Below are 15,971 nucleotides of genomic sequence, written 5' to 3' on the forward strand. Positions count from 1 at the left end.
AACAATTACAGTAGGTGATAGATAGATAGATAGATAGATAGATAGATAGATAGATAGATAGATAGATAGATAGATAGATAGATAGACAGAAGGACAGACAGAAGGACAGACAGATAGATAGATAGATAGATAGATAGATAGATAGATAGATAGATAGATAGATAGATAGATAGAAGGACAGATAGATAGATAGACAGAAGGACAGACAGAAAGATAGATAGATAGATAGATAGATAGATAGATAGATAGATAGATAGATAGATAGATAGATAGATAGATAGAAGGACAGACAGAAAGATAGATAGATAGATAGATAGATAGATAGATAGATAGATAGATAGATAGATAGATAGATAGATAGATAGATAGATAGATAGATAGAAGGACAGATAGATAGATAGATAGACAGACAGACAGATAGATAGACAGACAGACAGATAGATAGACAGACAGAAGGACAGATAGATAGATAGATAGATAGATAGATAGATAGATAGATAGATAGATAGATAGATAGATAGATAGATAGATAGATAGATAGATAGATAGATAGATAGATAGATAGATAGACAGACAGACAGAAGGACAGATAGATAGATAGATAGATAGACAGAAGGACAGATAGATAGATAGATAGATAGATAGATAGATAGATAGATAGATAGATAGATAGATAGATAGATAGATAGATAGATAGATAGACAGAAGGACAGACAGAAGGACAGACAGAAAGATAGATAGATAGATAGATAGATAGATAGATAGATAGATAGATAGATAGATAGATAGATAGATAGATAGATAGATAGATAGATAGACAGACAGACAGATAGATAGACAGACAGACAGATAGATAGACAGACAGAAGGACAGATAGATAGATAGATAGATAGATAGATAGATAGATAGATAGATAGATAGATAGATAGATAGATAGATAGATAGATAGATAGATAGATAGATAGATAGACAGACAGACAGAAGGACAGATAGATAGATAGATAGATAGACAGAAGGACAGATAGATAGATAGATAGATAGATAGATAGATAGATAGATAGATAGATAGATAGATAGATAGATAGATAGACAGACAGACGGATGGATGAACGGATGAACGGATGGATGGATGTACAGACAGATAGACGGATAGATGGATGGATGGATGGATAGATAGATGGATGGATGGATGGATAGACAGACAGATGCTGATGATAGTGTGTTTTTTCAACAGAACATTTTCTATTTTATTTTTATTTCTTTTTTCTTTATTTTTTTTTTTGCATTCTTTTGCAATGGCACTCATGACTTTTTGGTGTTGATAACGTTTGAACTACAGGAATGTAGTGGAGATTTTCATGAATAACCCAAACTTCAATCCATTTCTCACAGAAGGCTATAATATGAAACAAAGCAATTTGGTTCTGACTGCTTATATATATATATATATAAACCTCAATCATCCTCACTGATATTCGGCTCATGAGCTCATGTATCTTGCCCATTCATGTCTTTTTTTAAACCGAATTGATCGAATTATCAGTTTAGGCCAGATTTCATTAAGCTGACGTCTGGTCCGTGCATGTAGAGCTCTTTCCATGAATTAAAGAGGGCAGCGTATCTGTCTTATCAGCCTATCATTACAGTCAGCGCTGGACAATCTCGGCTGTTGTTCTTAATTCATGGGCTGTGTGCTCTCGTGAGATTGCTTATGAAGGGCAAGACAATGGATGGCGAGCATTCAAAATCTTTTCTTTTGGCTGTGTCCTTTTCTTCATATATCATCCCTGTGACAGATTCACAACACAACGTGCAGATCAGTTCATTTATTCCACAGTGTAATGAGAGCACAGATACAAGGCAACAATTACTATTTACTTCATTTATCTATTGTAATATCCTATTCTATGCCATATTTGTTCTTCAAAGGCCACTGATATGCTTCAAGTGGCAGTAGTCACAGCCGACAGACAGTACTACATGACTAAATATTGCGTTCTGTCAAATAGCAGCATGTTGTTATGCGTCAAATACAAGTAGACGGGGAGTAGAAACAGGAGTTGTGAAGGAGCTGCTCTCCACTGAGGGGGTTTTTACAGTGGCAGCCCACTCGAGTGTAGCAGCAGTAGCTCTGGCAGAAGGCTCACTGACAGCGGCGCGTTTAAAACACAGGTGTGCTTCAGAGTCTGTGTCAATCTGCCCAACACAGTGACCACTGCGCTCTCACACCCCAAAATGAAAAGTGTGTCTTGCTTATGGTGTTCCAAACCTGTGTGATTTTTCCATATTTGAGACAAGTTTAGCGAAGTGCTCTTTCCTCAAGCATACAATGATAAGGACTGTCAATCAGTGTTATTTTACCATCACTGATATACTGTTATATATATATACTGTGTGTGTGTGCAATTTCAAAAGATGTCCTTTTAGTTAACAATAATAACCCTGCTGTCAATCTCCCAAAAAAGGCTTTAAACAGTGTAGAACAGAATTGGGTTAAATATATTAAATGATTGGAAAGGTCACGCACATGTAACTAGGAAAGATTTTTTTGTATTTTCACCAGAAGATTTCGAAAGTTTTTGATTTAAAAATCCGAGGTCAAAAAAGTAAAAGAAATAAAACATATGCATGGATGAATCGTTCACCATATGTTCTGTAAGATGCATTTAGAAAGTGGATTAATATCCTTTTCTTGCCAGCTTAAACTCCACTGCAGTTCTCAGACATTAATTCTCTTTTGCATATAGTTCAATATGTGCATGAAGATGCATCTCACCAAGTTTACTGTCTGAATGAGACTGGTTCTTACATGTTTCATAACCAATTGTTTTGATGATTATTTTGTTTCAGTTTTGGATCTTCAAGAACTTGTTCACTGCTTCTTTCATTGTTCACACAGAGGGTAAAAAAAGTATGTCATAATTGTTTGGAGCAACATGAGCATGAGTAAATGACACAGTTTTCATGTTTGGTATTTCTTTCACAGAGCCTCAGTTTACTGCCAGTAGATTGTCAGATGGTCCCTGAAGAAAAAGTGAAATAATTGGTTTTCATTGACTCAAAACATTAAACATTAAACCAAAGATTAAACCAAAGTCTGTTTTAGAGTGAACTCCAAATGAATTTTAACAGAAATTATGTGAAATCTTCATGGATTAAACATGCAATTAAGTAATTTCATGTCATCATTGTCAAAATCTTAGCAGTTTCATTCATCTAAATGGAATGCAAGCCATTTTAAGCTATTAAAATGTTGAAGTGAAAAAGTTGTTAAAGCTTTGAGGTCAAAAGTTTACATCCCCCTTTCAGAATCTGCTTAATGTTAATTATTTTACCAAAAATAAAAGGGATCATAAGAAATGCATGTTATTGTTTATTTAGTACTGACCCGAACAAGATATTTCAGATAAAAGACGTTTACATATAGTTCACAAGAGAAAATAGTAGATGAATTTTTAAAAAGGACCCCATTCAAAAGTTTACACCCCCTTGTTTCTAAATCTGTGTTCTTACCTGAATGATCCACAGCTGTGGTTTTTGTTTAGTGATAGTTGTTCACGAGTCTCTCGTTTGTCATGAATGGTTAAACTGCCTGCTGTTCTTCAGAAAAATCTTTCAGGTCCCACAAATTCTTTGGTTTTGCAGCATTTATGTGTATTTGAACCCTTTCTAACAATGACTGTAGGATTTTGGGATCCATCTTTTCACACTGAGGATAACTGAGGGACTCATATGTAAGTATTACAGAAGGCTGAAATGCTCACTGATGCCCCAGAAGAAGAAAAAACATTAATTAAGAGAATAGAGACTTGCACATTTGCATTAATATCTTTTTCTTTTCTTTTTTCATTTAGTACTGCCCTTCAGAAGCTACAGAATATAGTTACATGTTTCCCAGAATATGAAATAAGTTAAAATTACCCTGATCTTCAAATGCAAAAAGAACACAGTTTTAAGGGTTTAAACTTTTGAATGGGGTCATTTTTATAAATGCAACTATTATTTTCTCCTGTGGACTGTATGGAAATGTCTTATTCAGGTCAGTACTAAATAAACAATTTTGGGGATGAAAACTTTTGATCTCAACTGGGCTTTTGGTCTAACGATTATGCAACAGCTTGTTGGCCAAACAAAAAAAAAGTCATGTTCATATTTAGTCTAAAATATGGTTACTTTATATTATATTATTTTTTTTAGTGCTGTTGTCTTAATATCATCAGCGGGTAATCACAGTCATGTGACGTCTCCTCACCTATACTTGTGGAGAGCTTCCCTTCATCGTCTTCCCCGGAGTGGGTTTTCTTTGTTAAATGACGCACGATGTTGGTGGCATTAAAGGCTCTCTGGAACACAAGACAGCGGCGATAATGCTTCAAAATCTAGTGAACTTCTGCAAATATCTTTAAATGGCAAACAGTGAACTTACGCTGCATGTAAGAGCAGAAGAGTCAGTCTAGTGTTTGGAGGCATTTATTGCACTAGAACTAAAAGCCTGATAGTTACAGCAATTACAGCGTTTGCCCTTTTAAAGGTACAAGCCGTAATTGCATGGCAGGGCAGACAATCAGGAGTAGAGCAACAAACGACTGGCGGCAAATAATAACAAAGCCTCCATACGCCGCTAAAGTAACTCTAGCCATACATTTACAAATGCAAAGTGCTGTATCAGCCTCAGAGGTCACAGACACGGGTCATATAGAGCTATTTTATATATTACACATGGAGGATGGGACTCTTGTGCTTTAGAAGTCTAGTCAGTTTTTGATCTTACTCAAAAACAGCCCACTTAGACGTAACTAATGCAGTGCTTCTCAACTGGTTTATTTTAGATTCTGTTTTGAACGCAACCCAGTCAACCAACCAGATGGCAACTGATGATTTCAGCTTTTTTGTGTACAGTTTGCATCAGGTGGTCCGTAATATGAGGCTGAAACTGAGAGGTTTGTTTTCTTCACTCTTACCTTCCAGTGACTCTTTTTCTGAATCTGTGCCGACACTGAGCCATGGATGTTTTTGTCTAGAGCTGCACCTCCTGATATCCTGCCGTTAAGAAGCAATAATATACATTCAGAATTAAGCATGTAAACAGCTGTTCAAATGTTAGCAAGAGGTCAGTAAGAGTAGTACTATTATTAAGCACTCAAAAGTGACAGTAAAACATTTATAATCTTAGAAAAAGAACTTTCTATTCATTAAGGAATCTTGGAAAAAAAAAACTGTTCTTAACATTGATGATAATGATGATAATAAGCAAATCAGCATATTAGAATGATTTCTGTAGGATCATGTGACATTGAAGATTGCAGAAGAGTAAAGTTGCTGAAAATTCAGCTTTGCATCATAGGAAAAAAGTAGTATAAATTGAAAAAAATATTTAAATATTTTACAAAATGTGATTAATATTTAAATATTTTTTTTAAATTTAGTCTGCATTAGAGAGTTTTTAATGTTTTAAGAATTTTACCGACATCAGCCTTTTGAATGGTAGTGTATATCCTCACACTATGACACCAGTCATAGTTCAGTAATATACAACTCAGAATTAAAAGAAGAGCAAATGGAGACTTTTTTTTTTCTTCTCCATTTACAACTCACAATTCTGAGACAAAAAGTCTGAATCTTGAGGAAAGAAACTAGCAACAGCAAAGGAAAAAAAACAGTACTTCAAGATTTATGCAGAATTATTAGAGGGAAAAATGTCAGAATCGTGAGATATAAACTCCAAATTCTGAATTTACATTCTGCAATTCTGAATTTGTATCTCACACTTCTATTTGAGAGAAGAAAAAAAATCCTAGAAACTGATTTGTTAGCGAGATAAACAAAATCCCAATTAAGGTTTTTTTTCATTGTGGAAAAAACTTCCAAACCAGTTTGATCTCCACATTCATTTGATAGCTCTATAGTCTTACTGTATGGCAACAATTTGTCTATGTCTCCTAAGGAACGTAAAGAGAAACATCTCAGACAGAGATGACGGTCAGAGAATGAAGCATAATTGGAAACTCAAAGGACTCTTTTGAGCAACATCTGAGCAATTAAACCGTTCTTCTGGGAAGCTATAATCTATGTTATTCAATTACCAAAAAAATTAAAATAAAATCCTATGCCACAATTATCTGTACTTCTTTAAATGCATTGCTTCTTTGAGCACTCTGTTCCATTTCTTTTCTGCAAAGAAAATCATAATTGTTTTGTGCTTCTTAAAGATCTCAGAGTGCTGCAGGTGAAGAGACATCTGTTTATTCTATATTTCATAATCCTCTTGCTGTCTGCGCACGCCCTCCCACGCCGCTGCACAGATGTGACCCAACTCTTCATCTGTTCTTCAAGGTCAGCCTCTCTTTTTACCGCTGATCAACCCTTCAGCTCCCCGTCCGCCTCTGTCCTGCTATTTATGGACTCACCAAGGATGCTGCAAGGCCTGGTCACAATTGAACCTCTTCGCTGGATCCTTCTGCAGTAAGTGAACTATGAAGTCTTTCGCTGAAGCATAAGTGGGCAGGGAGAAGCACAGAACATAAGAAGATCAATACCACTTAATGTGGCCAGCATTTGTCGTGTTTAGGGCTGCACAAAACATTCTGCATTTATATAATGAGAGAAGTTTTTTAAACTGCTCATGAAAGCATTAATGCTTTAATTCTATATCTCATGCAATTATTTCCTAAGCTATTGCAGAAAGCATTAAAAACATTGGTTATAATTGAAATGGATCACACAGTGCATCAATATAAATATATAAAAAAGTAAGTAGAGCTGGTTTGGGTCCAGTGTTGTTTTAGACCTCATTGGACTTTCATTGAACAAAAATAAATGGATGATACATTTCAAACTATTTCCTTTTGTTCCATTGAATAAAACAAAGTCATAAAGTTTTGAAACAATAATAATGATAAATGATAAATGGTGAACAAATTATCAAATAATTTGTATTTTCTGTGGACTGTCCCTTTAAGAGTGTTTTAACTGCATAATATATGCATAATGCATTAGGTAAAAAAATAAAAATCAACAAGCAAGCTTTTCAATCACAGCATTCAACAAAAAGTAGCTTGTTCTGTATTAAATTAAATGTATTTATAAACTCTAAAATTTAAATTTAAAATACAATTAAGAATTGCATTTAAAAATAACATTGAAATTTAGAATTGAAAATAAATTTACATTATTTAGACTCTTTGTACAATATTTTACACATTCATAAACTGTCCTCAGTTCAAAATGTCACTTTATATATATATATATATATATATATATATAAATGCTATATGCATTTTTACACATTTCATAACAGTAGCTTTAGCAGTAGCAATAAAATGGATATCTCAGATATAAATATGTAATTTTGCCTTATTAAAAAACAATACATACGGTACTTCTGACCCAGTCTAGGAGGCATGGAGCATCATTATATGGGCATTCGGATTGAGGATGATATGAATGTTATTTGGTCATTTTAAAAATGCAGGAAGAGGGATTAGATATTATTGTGGTCATACCGGAGTCAGAGATGTCATCCCAGTATGGTGAATCAAATTCATATTCAGCCTTTATGATCAGCCTGTAGAGTTGTGTGTCATTGTCATCGTAGAACGGAGGATAGCCACAAAGTCTGCCAGGAAATCAAAAACTGCTGATACAGACTCTTCGTGTTGAGTTTTATTTATGTAGAGTGAATAATATTAATCCAGCACTCACAGAATAAATGTAATGACCCCAATGGCCCAGAGATCCACCTCTTTACCATATGTCTTCTGCTGTAAAAGTTCAGGAGCTACGAACACATAGTGAACACAAGTACTCATGAGGTATTAACTCATCAATGGTTAAGACTCTTAAAACCATGATTTTCTGAGCTTGAATCTGTATGTTACTGCACATGATCTTAGGTCATTTTCATGATCATAAACCCTCTTACCGACATAGGCAGGAGTCCCACAGGCCGTGGAAAGAGCACCCTGCTCTTCCATTTTAGACAGACCGAAGTCACTGATGACAATTTTGGAATCTTCTAATGGAGTCTCATACAGTAAATTCTCTGGCTAAAAGAGAGAGAACTTAATATGATTGTAATATCCAGTTAGCTGCATGTAAAGCACCCATAGTGAAAAGCTGGAATTAAAACTTTTTTAAATTAAACGTATTGTAGTGCTCTCAAAGACAGTTCTAAAAGGGAAAATGTTAAAACGGAGACTAAAGTGTTAGATGTTTTTTCTCAGGTACCTTTAGATCTCGATGCACAACGCCCAGCTGGTGCAGATACTTCACCGCCTGCAGCACCTGATATATCACACGACTGGCATCTTTCTCTGTGTAACTGCCTCTCTCCAGAATCCTGTCCAGCAGTTCCCCTCCTGTCAGCCTGAACAACACACTGTCATCAGCACAACACTGTCTGTCTGTCTGTCTGTCTGTCTATCTCTATCTATGTCTATTTGTCTGTCTGTCTGTCTGATCTATCTATCTATCTATCTATCTATCTATCTATCTATCTATCTATCTATCTATCTATCTATCTATCTATCTATCTATCTATCTATCTATCTATCTATCTATCTATCTATCTATCTATCTATCTGTCTGTCTGTCTGTCTGTCTGTCTGTCTGTCTGTCTGTCTGTCCATCCGTCTGTCTGATCTATCTGTCTATCTATCTGTCTGTCCGTCCGTCTGTCCGTCCGTCTGTCCGTCCGTCTGTCTGTCTGTCCGTCTGTCCGTCCGTCTGTCCTTCTGTCTATCTATCTATCTATCTATCTATCTGTCTATCTGTCTGTCTGTCTGTCTGTCTGTCCTTCTATCTATCTATCTATCTATCTATCTATCTATCTATCTATCTATCTATCTATCTATCTATCTATCTATCTATCTATCTATCTACCTACCTACCTACCTGTCTGTCTGTCTGTCTGTCTGTACTTCTATCTATCTATCTATCTATCTATCTATCTATCTATCTATCTATCTATCTATCTATCTATCTATCTATCTATCTATCTATCTATCTATCTATCTATCTATCTATCTATCTATCTATCTTTCTATCTATCTATCTATCTAATGTTCTAACTTCTGTCTGTTTATCTATCTATCTCTTTATATATCTCTGTCTGTCTGTGTGTCTAGTGTTCTATCTATTGTTCTGTTTGTCTTTTAACTATCATCTTATCGTTCTAATGTTCTATATGTCTATTTGTCTGTCTAGATTTCTTACTAACTATAACTATTTTTTTTTTACTGCAATATTTTCATTTTTCACACTCAGGTCCACTCACAGGTTCATTACCAAATACAGTTTAGAAGGAGTCTCAAAGGTTTCCTCCAAAAAGACAATGTTTTCATGATTTATTCTGTGAAGAAACCACAGGAAAAAAACAAAAACAAAAGATTTCTGTCAAATTTCACTGTATTACTTATTAGAATAACCAAGAAAACGTAAACAAAAAGACATGCAATAGAATCGACCCATGTTTTTAAATCACTGACCTGCGTAATACTGCAATCTCGTTCTCCAGCATGGATTCTTTTCCCTTTAGCGCTCTCTTGCGGATGCACTTGACAGCCACAAGCTTCTGAGTGCATCTGTGCTGAGCCACTCGAACCTCAGAGAACGAGCCCCTGACACGTTACACATGTATATGATTTAGAATTCAGCTGTAATTAGATTTGTTCTAAATTAATGGCTAATTATAAGTTTGTGTGGCATGGGCACGTTGTGAGTCCCCAGAGTCTTCTTAATAATATTTTCTGTCTTTAAATGTGTATAGTAAACCAAAATGTCAAGATCTACTCTGAAGTCATTACCTGCTTAGAATACTCTTAAATATTGAATATATGAGAACTCACTCTCCCAGTTTTTCTTTCAGCTCATAAACAGCATTGATGTCATCTTTCTTCCGAAGATCTCTCAATAGAGGCATCGTAACGCAGGGTAAGTGTGATCTGCGTACTACTAACACACACAACACTAATATGAGCATGCAAAGAAGTACCAAAATCATCAGCACATTCATTTTAAGCCTGAAGCAACACATTTTGCTTGCCCTTTACAGCAACAAGCACTCAAGAAAATGCTTTTCAATACATGCAAATGCCAAATTCTGGTTCCTTTTGGAGATTTCAATGACTAGCAATGAGTTATGACAGATTTTCTTTTCCACCACACAAGCTCTGATGGGGAAACAGTTTCAAATGCTCTCCCTGATGTTTGATTTCACTGATTTCACCCCCCCCCCCCCCCCCAAAAGCCTCTCTTTTTATATAGACTAATTAGTGCAATTATACAAGCACGGTTGTGCTTGACATATCTAGACATGAAGGAATATGAGCTCAATAATCAGTGATATTCTCCCCAAAACACCCTTTAGAAAAGAGATCTAAGCAAAAGCTCAATTACCTGCTGATTGCTCCTGTGAAAATCTGGAAGGCAGCCGTTTCTGTTCACGTCACCACACTCCCAACAGCCTCTCTGCTCTCTCTTTAATCGAAAATCACATTCATTTTATACTGATGACCTTGAACGCCCACATGCTTTACAGAGCAAAACTGACTTTTGAAAGAAATGAAGGACAACAGGAGAGCAAGCACAGAGAGCAGAGAGAAAGTGATAAAGAAAAACTGAGTGATGGAGAGAGAGAAAAAGAGGGTTGGCCACACAACAACAGGTCTCTTAAGACTGCTTCAGACTTTCTCAAATGTAATGCTTGAATGCATGACGAGGACAGATGAACATTTTCTCCAGGACATATCTGATGCCATCTGCTTATTGCACATTAAATAAGCATTCTTCATTATAAAAGTCAGGCTTTGCTGAACGGAAAGTGCTACCGTTTGTTTTCAGTTGCCTTGAGATTGCCAGAAGCCTCTGTCTCTGTTTACATTCTTGAGGCTGTTTTTGGTAGCGCTCCCAGAGATCCTGAGCCCTCGCAGCTCTCCTTGTATGGGCACAGGGGTTTTCCACTCAAGTATAAGCATTCCACCTGTCTGCCCTGTAAACACTGTGTACACACACACACATACACACACACACACAAACCCTACACTATGCTGACTCTCTCCCCTACTGTGTGTTTTGGCCTTTATATCTGAACTGAAAACATGAAGGTAATGTGACTAGGTGAAATGTGACTTGACATTAGTCATACATATGATTACATAAGGCCTTTACAAAACAACAAATCATGTGCAAAGACAATATTCTAAGCATTATAAGACAAAACTGATCAAATCTGTTGAAAATTGATGTGATGAATAATTACAGAGATGAACTGTAAAACTTTACCTTTGGCTTTTTATAAGCTACAAACCATTTTAAAATGCTGCATTGGTTGATTAACATTGTATTTCTCTTTCTCCACTAGCAAATATGTTGTAAAAAAGAATGACCACTAGAGGGAAGCCTTGATTAACTTTAATTCCAAAACAAAGACCCCAGCAACTATTTGAGAAATTTAGTATCTCTCTGTTTTATAATAAATACTATATAAAAAAATATATATATATATATATATATATATATGTTGCATTTGCATATGTTTTCTGGGGAATAATTCTTTGCAAACAGTATTATTTGGTCCAATCTATTTATTTATAATGCATTCATTACAATATTTTTGAAATATTTTATAAAATGTACAAAAATTGCATAATTACATTACATTTTTATAGATAGATAGATTACCGTAAATATATACTATTTATCTATGAATTTCAAATTTTGCTCATGCGTATATTCATTTTAGATTCATATATTTATTATGTTTGTACATTATTATAATTGTTTAAAATAAAATAATATTTATTTATAATTAATATCAATTTATTATTATGTACTATTATTTACATTTGGTAAAAAAATGTATTACGTTGCATTTGCATATATCTGTTTTTCATAAAGTGTTTCATAAATTTGGGATGGGTAAAAATTTGTTTTATTGTTTCTGAGTGTCATAATTCAATAATAAAAAAATGTTTTCCTGTTTTAATATATTTTCAACTGAAATTCATTCCTGTGATCAAAGCTGACTTTTCAGCATCCAGTCTTCAATGTCACATGATCCTTCAGAAATCATTCTAAAATCATTCCGATATCTTGACTTGCTGCTCAAGAAACTCTATCATTCTGGTCCCCTCTTTTTAGTTTTAATAGTAGTTTTAATAATATCAGTCTAAGAAATGATTTCTCACAGGACTGCATATACGCTTCAGCTCTCTTAAAACTGGACAAATGGAAATGACAATAAAGAATAACTCCTCTGTTACAGGATCTCATGTTTTCCAAATTCTGCATCTGCTGGTGGTTTTCTCTCCTCGGTCAAGCCAGCTGTCTTCACAGTCACCCTCAAATCATGTGCAAACACACACGTATGCAGTCTATCAATCACCCTGTAATAATCTTATATGACCAAACAGAGCTGCCACAACAACAGATATGTTAGAAGTTTGTTTTAGATCATTTAGGGACTGTTTTGCTTTTTTTTAGTTGGACAGAAAATCAATGCACTTCAGATTACATTTAAGACAATCCAGTCAGTATATTGTGTTGTTTATCGCTGGATCATTGATACAGAAATCACCACAAGTAAAACTAATATATTGAGTCCAGTTCAAGACAGGAGATGCTATTTACAGGAAATGTAATTGCAGAAATGTCTGGAAAGGTCCGATTGAAACTTATAAGAGAAGTGAAAAGTTGTTTTCCTGTGAAAGTGTGCTGGTAAACAACATCTTACGCTGTAGGATAAATGAGCCTCTGTGTGCTGTTCGGGGCATGACGGTACGCCTGTGAATGGTCGTATTGATTTTTGTGCCAGTTCTTATCTGTGGCATACTAAACTTGTGACCTAAACAGGAGCAAGTTGTACCCCCACCTGTTTACTTTTATAAAGTAACACCGTGAACTCCAGCCAATAAAGTGTTTCCTGAGCAGCAATTGCAAAATGTTATGAGCCCTTTATGCAAATGAGTCTTGACTAGGAGTAAATATGTCAGATGTCATATGCGTTTGGATGACCTTATTAACTTTGACCCACATTGTCTCAATATGAATATGTGAATTGTGCACTATTTTTATGTGTCTGGCATGTGACATGTGATTTTCCCAGACGAGTTACTCACAAAGAGAAGTCCTCCAGTATGGTTATCATATGCTACAATTTCAAAGTTTGAGGTCTTATGCTCATTATAGTTTATTATAGTTTAAATGAACTGTTTCCTATTGTAATATATTATAAAATGCAAACGTAAAGCCATTACTCCAGTCTTCAGTGTCAGATGGTCCTTCAGAAATCATTCTGATTCTTATGATTTAAATTAATAGAAAGTTTAGAATTTTTTTTTTAAATAGAAATCTTTTGTAAGAATATACAGTAAATGTCTTCACTGCCACTATTAATGCATTCTTGCTGACTAACATTATTAATTTCTTTCAGAAAAAGAAACCTTTGACTGGTAACGTATGAGGTAAGACATCGATCATTATTCCAGCCGTATCATCATACTCTGCACTGTTTAATCAGCAAGCGTGTCAAAGTCTGAGCTGGTAGAAGGGTGTGGGGGTCATAGTTATGCTCTGGTTATGAATCCATGCAGCTGCTATTTCTAAGGTGCTATAAAAAAGGGCCATAACCTTTGCAAGGCAGCTGCTCTTGAAGTCACGGGGTCTATTCTAAACTAAACTTAGATGAACAGAAACGTGAAAGTGCAGTCGTAGTAGTGTTCGCCCGTACCTGAAGGCCCCAAATCAGGTTAGCTTACACCGTTCAGCTTTCAGAAAGACTTCTTTGCAATCATTTCTTCTTCTTTTTTGGTCTGATAAAGGTTTCCGGTGTTTCTCAAATAGAACTGAGTGCTTTTACATGCCTGTTAAGCTCAGTTCTGTCTGATCTATATTGCAGCATCAAAAGTTGAATCTGCTTTTAAATGCAGCCTGGTGAACAGATCATTTTGCAGTTAAAAAAATGTGGAAGTGAACCAATATCACTGACGGTTCATTTGCATCTACACTGTGAAAAGTTATTTTTCGAAGTTGCAAATAAGACACAGATTATTGGAATATGTTTTATAAGAAAATACCATTTTAGTTTTTCTACTTTAAACTTTCATGTTTTATTCAATTGATCAATTGTCGTTTGTTTGTAATTGGGAAATTTACTAGCAGTTTCTACCAATTTTTTTTTCAATGCACTGTATGAGTGAGCGCAGACATTTTTAACACTGTAAAAAAAACTATCAAACCTATCATAGTCAACTTGTAAGTTAACTCGACTAGCAACTGAAAACTAAAAAACTTCATCTAATCAATAAAAAAATCAGTCTACTGAGTGTTAAAGGGGTCCCATTATTCTCTTTTACAAAGTCTTGATTTTGTTTTAGGGGTGGACTAGAACAGGCTCTCATACTAGGTTGTTTGAAAAACACATTATTTCTCAAATATTTTACATTATTATAATACCTCTCTCCCCAGTCTGGTATGAACGGCTCAAATAGTTCCTGTATAAGGCCCGCCTTCTGAAATACGACATGTGCTGTGATTGGTTAGCTGGGTCAGTCTGTGCTGTGATTGGCTCCTCTCAGTGCCTGCTCGGGAAATGTCATGCTCCTTACCTGATAGCTTCAGTGTAAATATTGTGTCAAAATCAAATCAATTTGACCATGATTTAAACCTGGAAGATTGTAACCACTCTTAGTTCGTCTGTCTTGGGAACACTAGCTTGTCTCCGATATAGTGATAACACTCGTTGCCATCTCTTATGCAGCTTAACCAGGCCTCATCCCATTCGTCGATCAAATCCCGTAAAATATGCATCGTTGTCCAAACAAGTAATTCGTTCTAGTTTTTGAAAAGTGATTTCTGTATAATGAAATATTTCCTTTAGAAGTGGACTTTGAGCTTTGTAACCTTGCAGATCTTTTTTTTTTTTTTATCTTTTAGATTTTCAAGACGTTCTACATAATATGGGAAGAATTTCCCTCTTAAAACTAAAGGCAAACATTTATGCTGATACACAGTATTAACAAGTTGCATTGAGATGCCCATTTATATTAATTTAGCACACGATTCTAAACCATGGTGAGGACCAACAAATTTTAAATGAGTAAAAATATGAACTCTGATCCACATGAGAGCTGACTGACAGTGACAACAGCAGCAGCGTAAAAAAACAATGCTAATATTTTTATAAGTATTAACATCAAATGCTTTCAGACTGAATATAGAAATCTTTTATAACAATATATACTACTGTTCAAAATTCAGTAGTGTTTTTTTCTTCGTCTTTCCTTTTTTGAAGGAAAATAATACTTTTATTCAGCAAGGATATATTAGATTGATCAAAAGTGATAGTAAAGACTTATATTGTTAGAAAAAATATGTCTTTGTTTTGTATGAATGCTGTCCTTTTAAACTTTTTATTCATCAAAATATCCATCAAAGTATCACAGATTTAAAAAAAACAAAACTGTTTGCAATAATGATAATATATTAGCATATTTATTATCAGTATTAGAATTTCTGGAGGATCGTGTGACACTAAAGACTGGAGAAATGACTGATGAAAATGTCAGCTTTGCCACCACATTAAATATATTTTAAAGTATATTAAAATTAAAATTATTAAAGTTGTAATATTTCACAATATTGTTGTTTTTTCTGTATTTTTGATCAAATAAATGCAGTCTTGATGACTCATGAGCATAAGAGACTTATAATATAAATATAAAAAATTAATAATCTTTATGATCTCATACTGTTGCATGGAAGTGTTGGTACACACACACACACACACACTGAATACTTCTGTTGTAGAATACATTTAACCATACAAAAATGTGTCTAGAGAACTACTCTTTGTAGCTGAAAAAATATTAAATAAGCAGATAAATATTTGGTAAGGAATATGTAGAGTATTATGACTGACAGTCATTTTTATGTTTGGTGCCTGATTCTAAACACAGAAAAACCTCAAAAATTAC

At 34.8% G+C, this 15,971-nt stretch overlaps 1 protein-coding gene across 2 annotated transcripts; it reads right to left on the reverse strand.

Moving 5' to 3' along the window:
• Positions 1-1,811: 1,811 nt before the first annotated feature.
• Positions 1,812-10,625, reverse strand: pnck (pregnancy up-regulated nonubiquitous CaM kinase). Of its 2 annotated transcripts, none has more exons than XM_026269116.1 (12): positions 10,396-10,625; positions 9,846-9,948; positions 9,486-9,617; positions 9,275-9,349; positions 8,227-8,365; positions 7,922-8,045; positions 7,702-7,777; positions 7,503-7,615; positions 6,408-6,486; positions 4,962-5,040; positions 4,253-4,343; positions 1,812-3,023 (listed from the first exon to the last, which is right to left on the reverse strand). In XM_026269116.1, exons 2-12 carry the CDS (start codon positions 9,917-9,919, stop codon positions 3,013-3,015), a joined length of 993 nt encoding a protein of 330 aa, XP_026124901.1. In that variant the 5' UTR covers positions 9,920-9,948; positions 10,396-10,625; the 3' UTR covers positions 1,812-3,012. The 2 variants fall into 2 exon arrangements, with proteins under 2 accessions (XP_026124901.1, XP_026124900.1); XM_026269115.1 differs by having other exon boundaries at positions 9,846-9,951.
• Between the last annotated feature and the right edge of the window lie 5,346 nt (positions 10,626-15,971).

Source organism: Carassius auratus, chromosome 8, assembly GCF_003368295.1.
Source record: "Carassius auratus strain Wakin chromosome 8, ASM336829v1, whole genome shotgun sequence".
NCBI classification, from domain to species: domain Eukaryota; kingdom Metazoa; phylum Chordata; class Actinopteri; order Cypriniformes; family Cyprinidae; genus Carassius; species Carassius auratus.

Excerpts from the sequence above, each read along its gene's own strand:
- pnck (XM_026269116.1), bottom strand. The coding sequence starts at position 9,919 with ATGCCTCTATTGAGAGATCTTCGGAAGAAAGATGACATCAATGCTGTT. Across the intron at positions 7,616-7,701 it reads GGGGTCATTACATTTATTCT|ACTTTGTGGCTATCCTCCGT; the intron begins GTGAGTGCTGGA and ends ATTTCCTGGCAG. Across the intron at positions 4,344-4,961 it reads AGAAAAAGAGTCACTGGAAG|AGAGCCTTTAATGCCACCAA; the intron begins GTAAGAGTGAAG and ends CTTGTGTTCCAG.